This window comes from Gallinula chloropus (genome assembly GCF_964237585.1).
Source record: "Gallinula chloropus genome assembly, chromosome: Z".
Lineage (NCBI taxonomy): Eukaryota > Metazoa > Chordata > Aves > Gruiformes > Rallidae > Gallinula > Gallinula chloropus.
In genome coordinates, this window is record NC_140089.1 from 47,243,863 (window position 1) to 47,260,753 (window position 16,891).

Consider the following 16,891-nt stretch of genomic DNA (forward strand, 5'->3'; position numbering starts at 1 on the left):
CATCAGGACAGTTTCTACATGGTAGGACAGAGCTGTGAACAGATGGCTCAGGCTGGGTGAGGAAAGCGCAGCTTTGCACCTTGCTCTCCTGTGTTGCCTGATGGGTTCATTGGAGTTACTGTTCATTGCAAAGTGCTGTCAGCTGAAAGCAGTGGCCTTACATATTGGGATCAATTTTAAGCCCGTGTTCCTCAACTGTTTCAGGTCATGGCTCCCACAGAGCAAACTTCACCACAGTTATGACTCAAGAACATAACAGCTATTTAAAAAACAATGGGTTGGCTGTTAACAGTAATTCAAACACAATAGGAACTTTAATACTAGTAATTTATACAAAATTGGTAAAGCATTGCTAGCAATTAGAAGAGAGACAATAGCAGCAGTAACAGTCCAGTAATGATACAATTAGCTTCAATGAAGCATTTGAATGATCTTTGTAAATCAGAATTGAATCCTTTGGGGAGGGCATGGATAGCAAGATTTATTCTTCCTCTCTTAATTTCCTGCATTCGCTTATGTAGTTGTACTTTTTCTCAGTTCTGAAAATAGTGTGATTTATGTATGTTAAGCTACTGTATCAATAAAGCAGGTTAAATGTACATCTATGAAGAGTATATCATAAAGTATCTTATGCTGTTGTAAATCAAGGTGGGAAAATAATTTCTTCACACTATTTGGCTCACAGTCTCCTGCTTAGTTTTCTGGAATTGCCAAAAACCATATAGTTAGGAAATCAATAATATTTAGCATTTTATGTTATTAGTAAGACTGCAGGATTCCTGTGAGTAAAAAAACCCAAACCAAGCAATAACCAGACCAAAAAAAATCCTGTTTTATATAAATAAAATAGCAGCATATTTATATTACAAACATTACTTTAGACTTGGACATATCTCAACTAATCTTACCAACATGAAACTGCAATGTGAAAAAGAGGCAAATGAGATCAAGACAGATAAATTAATTTTGCAAAGATAATAAAGGTGACTATCAAAACAATTTTGCAATTGCAAATTGTAGTAATCTTCAAGTTTGTTATTTTCATCAATTCCTCTCTCTATATATATATGTGCTGCATAATTCATTTTTTCAGTGTAAAACTCCAGCAGGGGTAGTTAGTGCTGAGGCAAATAAATAAAAATCCCAACGGGAGTTTCCGTACATATTTTTGACCATTCTTCCTTCTGCCCTAAACAAAACAAATCTCTAGTTAATATAACACACACAAAAAACTACCCATTTCTTATGAGTTGACATAGCTAAGGCACGTTGCTCTTAATCTGGAGATACTGGTTGTGTTCTCAAAGCAGCTGTAGTCTTTGTGAAGATGACATTTGATGCGCCTTCTGTCTTTCTCATATTCTCCCTTTTAGAGGGATTTTATTTATGCAACAACGTAAAAGGTATTGAGATAGTTACCAGCAGAGAGTGCTCTTTGATTGAGCCAGCTTCTGGTCTTTGGTACACCCACAGGATCTTTGAATTTCACTGTAATGTCACTGTGATCAGATTATAAGTGCAGAGTAGTATTAATGTAGAAAGTTAACACTCTAGAAAGCATGCTTATTGTAAATTGTAAATTGTATTGTAAATTGTAGACCCTATTAACCTATCTGATCTAGGCAACTGTATTACCTAATCTCAGTTAAACTATCAGGATATGACTAAGATTTTGTCTGTTGTCTTTCGTCTGCCTATCTGGCCTCTTAAACTGATCCTTCAGTTATGCGATTATTTGTTATTTGTATCCTAATGTTTTCATTTGGTTGGTTTGTGAGGGTTAGTATTGGGTTTTGTTTGGGGTTTTTTTGGATGTCTGTGAGTAATGATGGTAAGATTGATTTGCTTTACTCCTGTGCAAAACCAATCAGGAAAAGCATCACTACCTATTAAATGTTTTAGTTACCTCTGTTTCTTTATATATATGCCAAATAGCTCTGTCAGTTTTGCAGTATGCAAATATTACCTTTCATCCAGCACAGCACAGAGGAGGCCAAAATTACTGAGAACTGTGTAAATTGCTTCTTCTACAGCTATGCTTCTAAGTTATGAAGTCTGACCAGCTGGCAACTGTTTGCCTCTGAGAATTTGTTGAGTTCAGTGGCTCCATCTGTATCACAAATTCCATCTCTGCTACATTGTATCTTATTATAAGATTAGTGGATTAAAAAAACAGAAGGGAAGTGATCGTCTAGTTTGACCTCTGATATGCCACAGAATGTATAAACTCCTCAAATCAATTCTTGTTTGTAAAAGAAGGAAGGAAAAATATGCAATCAATTAAAAATTCCATTTATGGAAAATTCACAAACGCTCTTACTGTCAATTTATATACAAAAATTTATGTATGCATGCATACTCAACTCATTGGACAAGCTTCAAATCCAGATTCCTGATCTTCTCTCCTGCTTTCATGAATATTATTTGGAAGTTCTTACTCTTTGAAACTAAAGTTGAGCACACCATCTCAGATTTTTTCGGAGTTTAGCAGAGAGATTAAATCGTAAAAGGCTTTCTCTAAACATGAATTTCAACTTCTTTGATGAAATCCTTTAACCTTATATCCATTTTATATACTGTAGAAACATAACCACAGACTTAAACCTCTTGATTATGAAGGAAGATGTAAAGAGCATCAAAATAATGTTGATTAGACTGAGGTTAGGACAAAATTAATTAATATTATAGAGCTGAATAAGAGGAAGGAGTGAGTGCTCAGCATACAGATACTTCTGTTATTAACAAAGATGTGTCCTGATTTCTCAGGCTACCACAGACTGGTGAAACAGATTTTTTACTGGCTAAACTTAGAAATTTACTGTATCATTTATGATCAGTTAATACAGTTGGGCTATAAATGATCTTATCCAAAGCTCAGTGTTGTTTTGAGCTTTTTGCGTGTTTAAACTTCAATCTGAGAACTCACATTTATGTAATATCTACTTGCATTTAGCTGACTGCATGATCATTTTGCAGTTGAATTTGTAAATTTCATTTCTTTTTTTGTGTTTGTTTTTTTTTGTTTGTTTGTATTTCAACCAAGTATGTGATACACATCGAATATCTTACTAGACTCCAAGTATATCACCGCATCAGCCTTGCCTTTACCAGTACCCAAGTTCCCCAAAATTTTGCTAAATTCACTTCATATAAACTCAGGCTAAGTGATATATTAACTTTATTATGCACTTCACTATCCTTATGCTTTATTTAAGCAAAATCTATATAATCAGTTTTATTTTGGGCCAGGTGTGATGCTGAGAGATTGTAATTGCCCATTTATTACACATGATTTTGGCACATCAGCTTGCTTTCAGTTTTCTAGACATATTTATATGTTCTAATACTTATTGGGACTTTATGATGATAAATTCGAATATTTCCAGTCAGATCTTGCAAAGAGAACTGAAAAAAAAAAACCCTTGAATAATGCAAAGTTTTAATAGCCTACCCATAGTAGCTGCCACTGTTTATTAGAATTTAATAAAGACCTTGCTTTTTCATAAGCAATGAAATGCTTCTTTCTTTTTTTTTCCTTTTTTTTTAAATGAAAAATACCGTATTTCCATTAAGGGTTCAAAGATTTCTTCTGTCCTCATAAGCTTCAAAACTTTTCCTGCTACCCTAGTCAGTTGACATAGGTTAATTTGGATCTTAACTTTCATTACATTTAGATGTATTTTTCAATCTAATACCAGCAGTGCTGGCATAAGATTTATTAGACATACTGTATTGTACAGCAGAACAAGGAACACAGAAATGAATCAGTAAAATATTTTAAAGGTGACAGAAATGGGGGGAGTACTACTCAGATGTATAGAGCTAGGAGACACCAAATCCCATGGCCTAATTTCTCTATATCATTATTACTTTCATTACACTTTGTCATCTTAGGAATACAAACAACTCTATCACAAATGCTGAGAAAAATATTTAATATCTGAATGGATCTTTTGACATGAAAAGAACTACAGTAGTATGTCTTGTGCTAATATTTTTCTTCTATTAGGTTACTTTATCCTGCTTTGTTCCAGCAAATATGGTTTGGTTTTCTGGAAGTAACACATTTCATTGAAGAGAGTCAATCCTTAAAACCTAACATAAAGAAACTAAGTCCAGCAATGCAATGTTAAATAAAAGAGTGAAAAATAGAAAAAAATGTGCAATGAAGAATAGGCGACTTCTGCCAGACTGCACTTGAGTTATGACACATGACTTATGAGAAGTATCTAGTGACGTAATTTTAACTTGGAATCTTAGTCAGTGAGTGCCTGGTTTATGACAATGCAGTTCAGCAAAATATTTATGTGTCTGCTTATTTTGCTGAGTCAAACCAAATACATTTTTTATCTCTAAGTGGATTATGTATGTAATAGATAGTTTACGTAATAGATTATTTATGCAATGGTCTTTTGGTTTTGAATCCTTTAACGAGTACTAAATATATCACAAGTACAAATAAACCTTCTCCCCTACACTTTTATATGATACACCAGTGAGTTATTCTGAAGAACTAATGTCTGTCAGAAAAAGCTAAAACCATGTTTAATGAAATTATATCCCCCTACAAAATAGAATGTTATAATTTAGTCTTAGAGCATGACAGAAGCAGAAAGAACCAATAATCTCTTTGGAGAGTACTCAAATAACACTTGTGAATCCAAATATATCTGGTTTTCCATGTCTGACAGCACTTCTGAGAAATGGGTATTTGTTACTAGACCTTTTCTTTTATGTTCTGCACCTATCCAAAGGTGCAGAAGAATATAAATGTCATTAAAAGCACATTTAATTAGACCCCCACGGGTGTCTTCAACCTCAAATTAGAAAAAAATTCTTAATATTGGTCCACTTCAATGGGCTATTAAAGTGCTATTGCTGATTTTACAAGAGTATACACCTATTTTATCAGTTTTTTATTGTGTGAAATTTAACATGTAGAACTCAGGAAACGAACTCATGGCTTTTTACATTCTCTGAAAAACTGAATTGTAAAGAAAGTTTTCATTAGAAAATCCGCTACTGATACCTAAAGATCATTAAAAAAAATGCTTGTAAGCAATATGCAGTGATTTCCAGAATAATGATCTAAACAAAAGAATAGACGAGAATAGCTTATTGAAATATATAAAACTGTGTTTTATATGAGGAAATATATGAATAAAATACAATATAAAATATATTTACTTTATGATATATAATGCATAATTATTCTATAAAACAGGATAATATGGTGTGATAATTGTATAAAGAGGAAATATGCACGAAGCATGATATACATAATACAAAATGTATATGATTCTTCATATTTACTTATTTTATTATATATTATAATTAATGTTTTATGAGTACCTTGCATTTGATTTATCTCAAAATTCTGTGATCTTGTATTAATTTCTTCTTCATAAATTCTGTATTGTTTTTGCAAATTTTAGTCCCAATCCCACTAAAAGAATGCCAACTCTTACGATTTTTTGTCTTTGTGGTGTAAATGGATGAAAAAATGTATTAGTACTCTTATTAAATAATCAAAGTTAATGTTCTTTTTAAAGGATTTTGCTATATTAACATTAACCGTTATATTATGAAAAGTCTTTTCACTGAGATTATTTTAGTCTCAAATTGCATCCTTCTGAAGTAAAATTCTATAATAACAGACATTACAGAGATATTTTTCTGATCTTCAGATTCTGACTTGTTTTGCTTTTCCTCATGATATTCTTGAGTTGTCTATAGCAGCTTGTCTAGCAATACTGTGATCATGTAGCATCAGTACAAAATTGTGCAGCAAATCAATCACTCAGACTAAGCAAACATCAAATAAAGGCAGGGAGGTCAATGTGTGTCAGAACTGTCTCAATGTTTTAATGATCCACCCAGGGAAGCTAGTTGACTTCCATGTTTTAAGATTTGAGATAATTGGGGTCAGGTTATATAATTAATAGTAGTTGGGAACATAGTGAGTGAAATTGAAATTCTCCCCACTTACTAGTACTACACAAGCTGTCAATAACTGTTTCATTGCTGCCATGTCCCTGTTTTTATTATCTCTGGCCACAGTGGAGAGCAGCTACATTTTAGACTCTGGAGCGCTTTTCATGTGTTTCAAGATTAATGACCAGGGCTGGTTCAGCCTGGAGAAGGGACCTAATAGCAGGCCCCAAAGCCTAAAGGGAAATCATTAGGAAGACAAAACCAGATTCTTTGCATTGGTGTAAGGTGTGAGAATCAAAGACAATGGGTATAAGTTGAAACAACAGAGTTTGAGGCTTAATCTAAATAAAAAGAAATTCTCAATGTGGACAGTGAAACAGTGGAGCAGGGTGCCCAGAGAAGCACTGTGGGATCCATCCTTATGAGTTTCAAGCTCCAATTTGATAAAGCCCTGTGACCTGATCTGAGTTCACAGCGGATCCTGATGTAAGCAGGAGACATCCTTAGGTCTGAGTTATACCACATACTATATAATAACCTCATGATTTAGCAGTTCTTTGATAGGTAGGATAAACAATCAGCTCACAACTGGGTATCAGACAAGGGGAAAGGAAGCATCCAACAGGATTTTTTTTTCGTGTCTTATAAATTTTCATAAGAAAATTAGAATGTACTGCTGTAACACACATTTGTTAACAAATTTTCCAGTCATAATTACCCTGATGAGTCACAGGAATAAAAGCAGAGATGACACAAAAATAAATACATGGTAATTTATTTTTATTTATCTATGCAGTCTCCTTAGTGAGCCTAAAGTAACGATCTGCACTTCTTTACTGGTATTCGTTTTCTCTGATTCTTAACGGCTAAAGAAATTTGAAAAACAAACACATCATATGATGAAGGAGTAAAATCACATACTAAACAAAAATAGTAATTTGCAACTATTTAAAACAATAGTGAAGTTCATGAAAACTCATATGGTAGCATTTCATGCATAGAAATTAAATTTATTAAATGTTTTAATCCCTTACTCAGCTGTAGAAAAAATCATGCCCATTCAACTCTTCATTTAAAATCTTTAGGATATTCTACGACATTGTTTCTCTTGACTTTTGATTACAAACAGCAGCACCCATAGGATTTTGTAAAACAGTTTATTTATGAACTTGAAACAATTTTATTTTTTTTTGCCAATGAAGATGGAAATTAATGAAATAAAAAATGCCATCACAAATCTTTAAGAAGGTATCCATTTTGGCACTTATTATCTCTAAACGATTTCTTCACATATGATATTTTTTCTTGTTTCTACATACCTATTCAGGATATACAATGTATTTTTAATTATATCTTCCTAAATTTTAATTTATTTTGTGGGATTGAAATTTTGCATATATATTGCATATGCTGGATTATACTTCCATGGTATAGTTTCACTAGTTGCACAAATATTCACAGGAGTTAATATGCATAAGGTTTGGTGATGGAGACCTGTATCTAGTGAAGCGTATGTTTATTCCAAAATAGGATAACCAGTTATGATTCCCCTTGATGAAATGCTTTATTAGTAACTTAACTCAAATTGAATTTGTACTCAAAATATCTGGTTGAAAACTATACATACTATTGATGTGTGTAATCAAAAATATATCTTTAAAATTTTACTCTTATTTCCACCAGGTAAAGTGTAAAATTCATGGTCATTCTTTTTCCTTTCTAATTACTAAAAGAACTGGATCAAATTTTTGGAAGCGTGTCTCAGGCTGCTTAGCAAAAAACACTTATTGCAGTCAAACCCCATTGTTACTTAGCAAATCTCTGCAGTTGTTACTTACGGTCACCACGGCAAAGCAAAGGTCCCAGTTTGTAAGCTGCTTCAGAATTTGGACGGTCAGTATCTGTGATCACAATTTCAGTCACTGGTAGATGGTCCTTGTAGGAGAGGAATCCAGTATCATGAGTCCTGAAAAGGTAAAATGGAAGCCACAGCTCTCCTAAATGTTTCTGATAAGTATTTCATTATTTTTGATGTGTTGCTGGGGAAAGGGAAATAATTAAATTTAAAAAAAAAAGAAAAAAAAAAGAAAAAAAAAGCACTGCATAGCTATGGGTAACGCAAGCAACTATGAATATATATGTATCTTTTTATATTGATCATCTGACTGGATGGAAACTGTCATGGTGAACGGAAAGTTTTATGTTTGTGCTTGTCTGCATAAGCATAAGAAAACATATGAATGGGTACCTAACTGGTTGCCTAAATTAACATATTTGTCCATGTCAGTAATTTCTTGTTGCTTGGGGGCATACTGTATCTATAATGGCCTGTTTCCTCATTTGGAATATTAAAAGACTGAGCATAACATTCAAGTAAGTTTAACTGTTTTCACCTTGAGAAAACATTGAAGTCATGTCGAGTGTATAGGAAAAGCAGCATATTCTGCAAATATATAACTCACAGAAAAGGAAATACACAACCTAGCACACAGAGCATATACCCATGACTTGTAATCTTTAGAATAAATTCCTAGTTTAAAAATCTTTGTTCACTTACTATCAGAACTGAATTTCTAAATTTCATAAGTACTAGTTTTCTACCTAAAATTGCTTATCCTGAACCCATGAAAATATTCATTCATGCAGGATCATTCTGGGAAATTTGGTCTGTCCATTGAATCCATTTATATTTGATTTTCCTTTTAATAGACAGAGACAACTGTTGAAACTCAGAGAGGGAAGCAATCTGGAAATCATACTGTTCAGTGATCAGATATGAGAGCCACACCTCAGCAAGCCAGCTAGGTTTCTCTAGGAACATGTCTGGGTTTAGCAATCCGCTCTCTTCATGCACCATGCACTGGTATTGAGAAAAAGGAAAGAGACTCCATCCTTGTGCTGAATTAAATTAGTGGGTTTTTTTCCTCCTCCCTTACTTACCTTTAATAGCAGCTCCATCTCTTTCCCTATATATAATTTCTGTTCATCTGTCTTGAGAACAGTGTACACAAAAGTACTTTTTGTTTGTTTGTTTCTTTCAGAAAACATTTTTTCTTAAGTGATGAATACAAAGAAAATGGTTTTAAAAATGTTAATTTTTTTTTCTGAGGTGAGATATTGCAGATTTCTAATTTAGAACCCAAAAAATACCTCAAAACACCAAAAGTGTTTCCTTTAGTAAATCTATGCTGCAAATAAAGGGAAAGAAAATAGAAACTAGCTTACATTTTCTGCAGAGAGTATTTACATTATTGTAGGTCTTTAGGAACAGATTTTTTTAAAAAATATTTTTTATTTTAGTGTTTTAGAGACAAAGATTTTCATTAGTCAAACATGGAGTTTTAGACTTTATGAATCTATGAGATAAGAGAGTTCATTGTGAAAATGGAAAATCAGAATGACATTTGAAAGAAAAGACTTTGTGTAACTGAAGTTTTCTGTGCTCAGAAAGCCTCCTAAACAAGCACAGCTTCTATGTACTTTTTCTACCCTACTAACGGTATTGAGTAGATTGAGTCACACCAGTACTCTCTAGAGAACAAAATGTAACATCAAACACAACTATCAAAATGAGTATAAACATAACATTGGAGTTGCTGGGACAGGTGTCCATTTAAAATAAAAATTAACATGTCAAAAGTAGATATATACAAATATAAAACAAGAGTAATTTTATTTTCAGTGTAATATGCAATTTACCCAAAGTGGTAACAGTGAAGACATGCATATCATCCTCTATTTACAAGTATGTTACAATTATAAAGCAAGCTATGTACATGAGCAAGGATTAAATGAATGAAAAACTGATTATATAGGCTAGCACCTTCTCAAAATCCTCTCTCAAAATGGGAGGGTAGATATCTAGTTTGAGGAGAAAATAATGTATTAATTCTTTTAGTGAACACAAAGATGTTCCAAAGTACCTTCCTTACATTTATTAACATACTAGATGATCTTTAGAGTCCCTTCCAACCCAAACCATTCTATGACTGTATATATTAATCTACTCACTGACTCAGATAAGTTGTGTAAGTTAAATATGCTTTACAAGTTTAAAAGCTTAATGTTTTCTTCACCAGAAAAGCTTCCATTTGAAAAGTACCTCTCTGCTTTACAAAATCATATAGTGCACTGGAGCTATTGGAAAGTAATATCAGACCCTCTTAAATGAGAAGTCAGGTTCAGATTTGACACTGTAACAGGTTACTTATTTGAATGGGACCATAAATGCCACTAGAGAAGTTCAAGAACTAGTGGAAGAGCTACATTGTAGAAATCCTTCCATCCCTTTACAACAGGATTCCATATTATCTAAGTTGTAGTTAACAGAAAAAGGGGTAAAAAGACAAACCTTTTGTTATCTTTAATTATTTACAGTGTTCTAAAATTAACAACTGATTTTGTACTAAAGAGCTAAGCTAATGTCTTAACATATATATTATACTACAAAACTAGAAAATCTCTGTATAAAATTAAATCCTCCCCAGAATTCAGAGTGAAAGAATTAGCAATAACACTTTAAGTAACTAGTTATAATTTTGTAAGAAAATGTGTTCTGTATCAAAGCAGCAGGTCACTCTATGGTAATTTAAATTTACAACTGCCTTGATGTCCTAAATATGCTAAGGTCTGTATGGTTTGTTTATTTACTTTCCAGGAAAAAGTATTGTGAATAAGCAAGAGTAAAAAGTCACCATTCATCTCTGTCGGCATCACAATTGCAGTAATAGTGGGAATCAATGCAGCTCCCTTCTAATCCACAAGCACATTTTTGTACAGCAGGAGAAGAACCTCCCCAGTAAGTTTGCGTTTCGTTGGTTCTTCCAATCCACCAGCTCAGTGGCATCCCATCTGAAAGGTAGGTTAGAGAAAATCAGAGTCCAGTCTTGCCTTCAGCTTCTCCCAGTTTTTCTTATACAAACAATTTTCAAAAATGTTAAGCAGAGAAAATTCACACCTCAAATCTGAAAACTTTAAACAACTGGGGAAAAAAAAAATTGCTACCTTTACTTGATAAGCAATTATTCATTTTAATACTTCATTATCAGGTATTAAATGATTGTCACAGGTTTTTGCTTGCATAGTGGAAAAGAGAACTCACAGTCCCTAGCTCAGCCAGCCATGATATTAGAATCATTTATCTTAAGCAGTCCATTTATATAATTCATTTTAAAATGGTCCATGAAAACGGAGATACCATCACCCTAAAAATCAAGGTAGTTTATATTCCCAAGTAAAGATCAATTCCAGATCACAGAACTACCAGGAATAGAATGAGAAGGGTTGCAGAAAAACTGTGCAGAAATGGACTCATCCTGCCTCCAAGAATACTACAGAGTAGTACTGTCCGTATCTGTGACAAACATTAAGCAGATGAATAGTGGTGTTAATCAGAAATGCTCAAAGACAGCTGTTAGGTCACAGGCTGCAGATTCAGAATTTATATATTCACAGACAGTGGAACTCATGTTAATGGCACTCACACAAGCAAGTTGATGTATCTGGTGAGCAGAAGTCAGGTTTCCCAGGACTATTATGTCTCTGTGTGGTGCATCCAGTCAGCATTGTTTGTAACAAAATGATAAAACTAGATGTTTCCTTAATGTTACAGTACTGCAGATTAAGCTAAAAGATGCTGCCAAGCAAGTACAGCAATAAAAAATATCTACAGAACAGATAATAGCTTTATGAAGCATAAAGATAAACCATCTCAAATGAGAAAGAAGGGTGATAGATGCCATGCGTGAAAGTCAAGGCATAATAAGGAATCGAGTACTGTTAAATTAGAGAGTTTTTTTGATAATTTTACTTCTTTTTCCTGTTGTTGGAGATCAAATGCTTATTTCACTAGCATGTCCCTGCAAAGAAGCTGGAATTTATCTTAGACTCAACTTTACTTGCAACTACTGCTGCTTATTATACCTCGCTGTCAGATAATGCTCTCTTAGGCTGCCAGTCTCTCAGATCGTAAACATATTGACTGCATTCATTACCACACAACTGTTGGCCCAGCAGGCCAAAAAACAGCGCGAGCAGGTTCCGGAAAAGTCAAACTTGCATAATGCCATCAATGTCCAATATCAGTGTCTGTGTTTGCAAGCCATCACAGGAAGAAGAAAACCTAGAGACATTTTATAAATAATTTATCAGACAACACTTTAAAAAGCTTCCAACACCTAAGACTGCAAAAGGAAGAGGATTTCTGCTGTTTCAACAACATGCCTTAGTTTTATATTGTAGTCATGAATTAATTTTCCCAGTCTTTAGCTAGGGACATTAGGGTGTGTTAAAAAGCTGGTTTCAGTTATTTGTTTATACAGCATGGTAAAGGAGAGTGTTTACTGAAATGATGCAATTTCATACTAATTAACCCAGATTGTTATCTCTGCTTTGGCAGAAAATATTGCCTAAGTATAATAAAGCTATTAATTAAAATGTCTAGTGATTTCTTCATACTGATCTCATAACTGTATTGGCAGGTGACTTCTTTAATAACATCATTTGCAAATACTATCCAGGCTGATTGAACATAATGTATTCTTAAAATAGTCAGTTAAGAATTTCTGCATGGACTGTGTGTTCTAAAACATATTTCAAGTTGCGATCATGAAATTTTCTACTTGTTAGGCATAGCTAATGGAGATTATAGCTCGTAGAAATGTGAGGGACTAAATTGCCCAGGCAATTTGATAATGTACCTATTTGCATTTCAAATTCTGATATTTCATTGTGCTCGTAATAAATGAAAGAGAACAAACTTATTTCAGTAAAATGTTATTTGAATTTTGCTCAGTGTCAGGTATGCTCCATTTATTAGCTATGTGTGATTGACTGCCTTTTGTTTGTTTGTTTTCTAATTCTGACTATAAAACCATTCAAAGAAACATGCAGAAAAGTCAGCAAGAAAATACATAAAGATGACCTTAAAAAGTGAAACTTGGTGAAGGCTATCTTCAGATGTTGAGTAGATGAAATAACTAGGTCAGCAAGTCCAAAATTTCAAAGTAGATCACCTTCTTAAACTTCCCTAATATTTGTAAATAATTTGTATTCTAAGCAGAATTCTTATGTGGTTCTTCTAAGTACGCTGAGCATCCTGCAAAATTTAATTATAATTCACACTTCTAATTCAGATGTCCCAACAACAAAAAAACCCAAAACAAAACCAAAAAAAACAACAAATAAACCCTGAACTCTTAAAGTTTATGGTACAATGTGTCACTGAGAAACTAAAAGTTAGAATGCAAGCTGGAAACTATATGTTTCACATAAAAATAGGTGAAAAATATATTTCCAACGCTCTTCAGACATAGAATTAGACTTTTTTGTAGGTTTTAAATATGAAATCACCACTCTTCAGAGAGAAGAAGTAAGATGTTCTGTCTCGTGTCTGTACTTTTAACTGAAAGACACATCTTGAAGAAAAAAGGCATGAAAACAAGAGAGTATCCCTAATTCCTCTTTTTTTCCACCAGCTCTCTGATATCCAGGACATAAAAGAAGGAAGTATTTAATCGTATGGCATGACTTTAAAATTTTCAAAAGATACTAGAATTCCCTCTTTCCATATCAGCAAGCTTTACATTTATATTTGTAGAAAGAAAAAGATGATAAATTACAGCATATTTGAAAAACTTACTGTAACAACTTCAGAGACAAAAGCCCAGGGCTTATATTTTGCCGTGTGTGAACATATTTACCAGACTAAAAATATTTTAGCATATATTCATGATACACTGACTTCTGTCAGTTTAGATGAATCCCAGTTTTAACTAGGGTTTATCTAGGCACTGCTGATTTTGCTTAACAGTAGACGGCTTGTCTGCTTGCAACACTGTACGGATATCTTTGAGAAAGCAGTACTGATGTGTCTACTTCTGTGAAACTGCATTGACAGCAGTGCTGCCCTGAGTCAGATTTCTGGTTTACACAGTCTAAAGGTGATACAGTCAGGTCTTCTTTAGCTACAGATACACATTGATCACTGTGTGAATATGACCATAATGTTCCACTTCTTGTCAAACATGTTGGATGCCTATATGAACCAAGACTTTGGAAACAGTGGCCAATATTCCAGAGGGTCATTACATGCAGAAGGACTTTGAGAGGCTGAAAATAAAGGGCTGCCAGAATCTCATGAAGTTCCATGAGAGGAATTGCAAAGAACTGCACCTAAAGGAACAGCCACAAACAGCAACATATTCTTGCGGGCATCCAGACATAACACAATTTGGCAGAAGAGGGCCTGGAGGTTCTATCAAACAGCAGGATGAACATGAGCCAGCGATTTGTCCTTGCTGCAAAGAAGGCTACTCTTATCCTGGGCTGCATTATGATGTTGAGGTGTTACTAGCAGACTGAAAGACACGATACTTCCTCACCATGCAGCGCAAGTGAGGCTACACCTGGAAAATGGTGCCCAGTTTTGGGCTGCCTATTACAAACTATTAAAATACTGGAGAGAGACCAATGAATGGCCACTGAGATACATCAGATACTGAAAATCTCTCCTCTGAGGAAACACTGTGAGAGCAGGAACTGTTTAGCCTGGAAAACAGAAGGTTCAGGAGGATCTTATCAAGATACATGAATACCTGAAGGGAGGGTGACTGAGACAGGTGTCTTTCCAGTGGTGCCCAGTGACAGGACAAGAGGCAGGGGGAGCAAACTGATAGATGGGATGCTCTTTCTGAACATCAGAAAACTTTTTTTTACTGTGAGGGTGACTCGACATTGGCACAAGCTGCCCATGGAGATTGTTGTCTCCATCCTTGGACACATTCAAAAGTCAGCTAAACATGCTCCTGAGATACCAAGTCTAGCTGGTCCTGCTTGAGCAGGGGTGTAGACCAGATGACCTCTTGACATCCCTTCAAATCTCAGCCATGCAGTGATTTAGGATTCCATGATTCTAAGACTGTATAAACTCATACTGTTTGCTGCAGACTGTATAAACTCATACTGTTTGCTGCTGATATGGTTCAGATGGTGAAAACATTTATTTCAGGGGATAGTCTAGGTGCACTGGTCACTGTATTCCCTGAAAGAAAGTATCAGCACCTACATGTGGAAAAAAAAACCTCCAGCATTTTTCTTCTCCTTGTAGGTGATACCTAACCCTTCAAAAGGATGCAGCAGTCTATATCTACAAAGGGACGTCTGCTGCTTCTACCAGGAACTTTATCTGTTTCTACTTTTACTGTGACTGAATATTTACTCCCAGAATTCAAAACCGTAATTTTTAGATATATTAGCACAATTGACTGCTTATAGTCTTTTAGTTTTCCAGAAAAACCTACATTTCTGCACAATCTCATTGGATAGTTAAAAAAAAAAATAGAAAGTCTTGCTTGCATATCTCTTTCCCTTTCTCTGTCACTGACATTTGTTTTTTAATGGTTTCCAACTTGATCATATTGATGAAATTTATGAGTCTAGGCAATGGAGTTTATTTTTTGTTTGTGTTTACTTAGTTTTAGTTGTAGTAATATCTAGTAATATCTAAACCGCACAATCTTGAAACCCTCTGTTTGCTGTCAAACAGGTTTTTAAGCCTCTAACCATAGCTTTAATTAGGAGTCCAAAGGTAAAAGTGAGGCTTGGTAGGACATCATAAGCAGTAGGTTCACCTATTATGCTGTGCAGGCATTTTACAACAGATATTGTGCTGAGAGTGAATTTTAGTCCAGTAGTGTCCATGACATATTTAAAAAGAAAGACTATGTAAGGAAAGAGTTTAGAGACAGAACCAGAGACCGTTAACATTCAGAGGCCTCTGCTTAGTAGAAAAAAAAAGCAGAGAAATCAATTTGAGCAGTTTCAGAATTTGTAATGGACATGTCAAACAATTTCATTTGGGTTTTCGAAAACCAGTGAATAACAAGATTTTTTTGTTTACTTCCATGATATGTTTAGTACTTAGAATGGATTTTCATGGTAAAGACTGCTGTCACTAAGCAGATGTTGCCATCTCCGTGTCAGTGCATGGTAAAATTAAAGATGATTACGTTACTTAGGTCTTTATATATACCAGAGGACCTCCATTCATGCTTTTCTTTAAAAAAAATATATTTTTCAATAATTCACATTTTAAAAATTGTGCTTTTTTATGAATGCTTACACTGGACATTGGAAACGTCAAGCACCTTCAATATGCACAATAAGTGTTCAGAAATATTCAGCGACATAATTCTGATATATGTGCACTAATTTGTGTTCTTTTAAGAAAGTATTTCCTCAGTAATTCCTTCATTAAAATTTAAAAATCTCTGGAAGTCAGATCAAAAGAAGCTCTGTTAATAATAATCTGTTAGTTAAAAAAACCCCAAAACTTACGAGAGAAATTATCTTTAAAAACACTTCATTCTCTGAATTACAATCATTGTAAACTGACTTTTGCGTTTTTACCGTTCAAGTATCGCTTGGCAACTTACAGAAGTCCGAGTACTAGATATTTGAAGTAGTTCAAACTCCATAGCAGCTAAATGCCATAACATTGAAAGAAATGCCTTTAATAGCCAATAAAATAAAATGCATTATGCAACATAATAAGATTTATCTGCTTTACTTACCTGGTTTATCTAAAAGCCTTGACTTTTTGCAGTGGTAAGCAAACTCCTGTTCACAGTGCTCTGCATGGTTAATTGTAGCCTGAAGCTGGTCTAGGCTGGCAGAGTACTTGAAAAACACAGTGTGTGGGTTCTCTCGATTAGCAGTTTTAACTCTGGTTAAGTTGGTGTTGTTATGCTGTATAATTGTCCATGTCGTATCTTTGAAAACACACGTGAAAAGTAACAAAGAAACAATAGCTGCATAAGTCAGTAATGGAAAGGAGTGTGTAAAGAAATTAAGCAAAATTTAAGATCACTTCTTTCAGAAAAAAAGGTGGGTTTGGGCATATGATGCAGAGGCACATATCACTTTGAAATAATTAGAACAATTAATAATCATTCTTACT

The 16,891-nt window shown here is 34.2% G+C and overlaps 1 protein-coding gene across 1 annotated transcript in view; it reads right to left on the bottom strand.

The window, feature by feature from the left end:
• The window catches only part of CNTNAP4 (contactin associated protein family member 4), a gene marked incomplete at both ends in the record, with an annotated part of 252,498 nt that overhangs the window by 32,496 nt on the left and 203,111 nt on the right, over positions 1 to 16,891 (bottom strand). Inside the window, 3 exons of the mRNA XM_084278758.1 lie at positions 7,773 to 7,900; positions 10,629 to 10,785; positions 16,506 to 16,703. Coding sequence (XP_084134884.1) covers positions 7,773 to 7,900; positions 10,629 to 10,785; positions 16,506 to 16,703 — 483 coding nt within the window. The remainder of the gene's footprint in view (positions 1 to 7,772; positions 7,901 to 10,628; positions 10,786 to 16,505; positions 16,704 to 16,891) is intronic.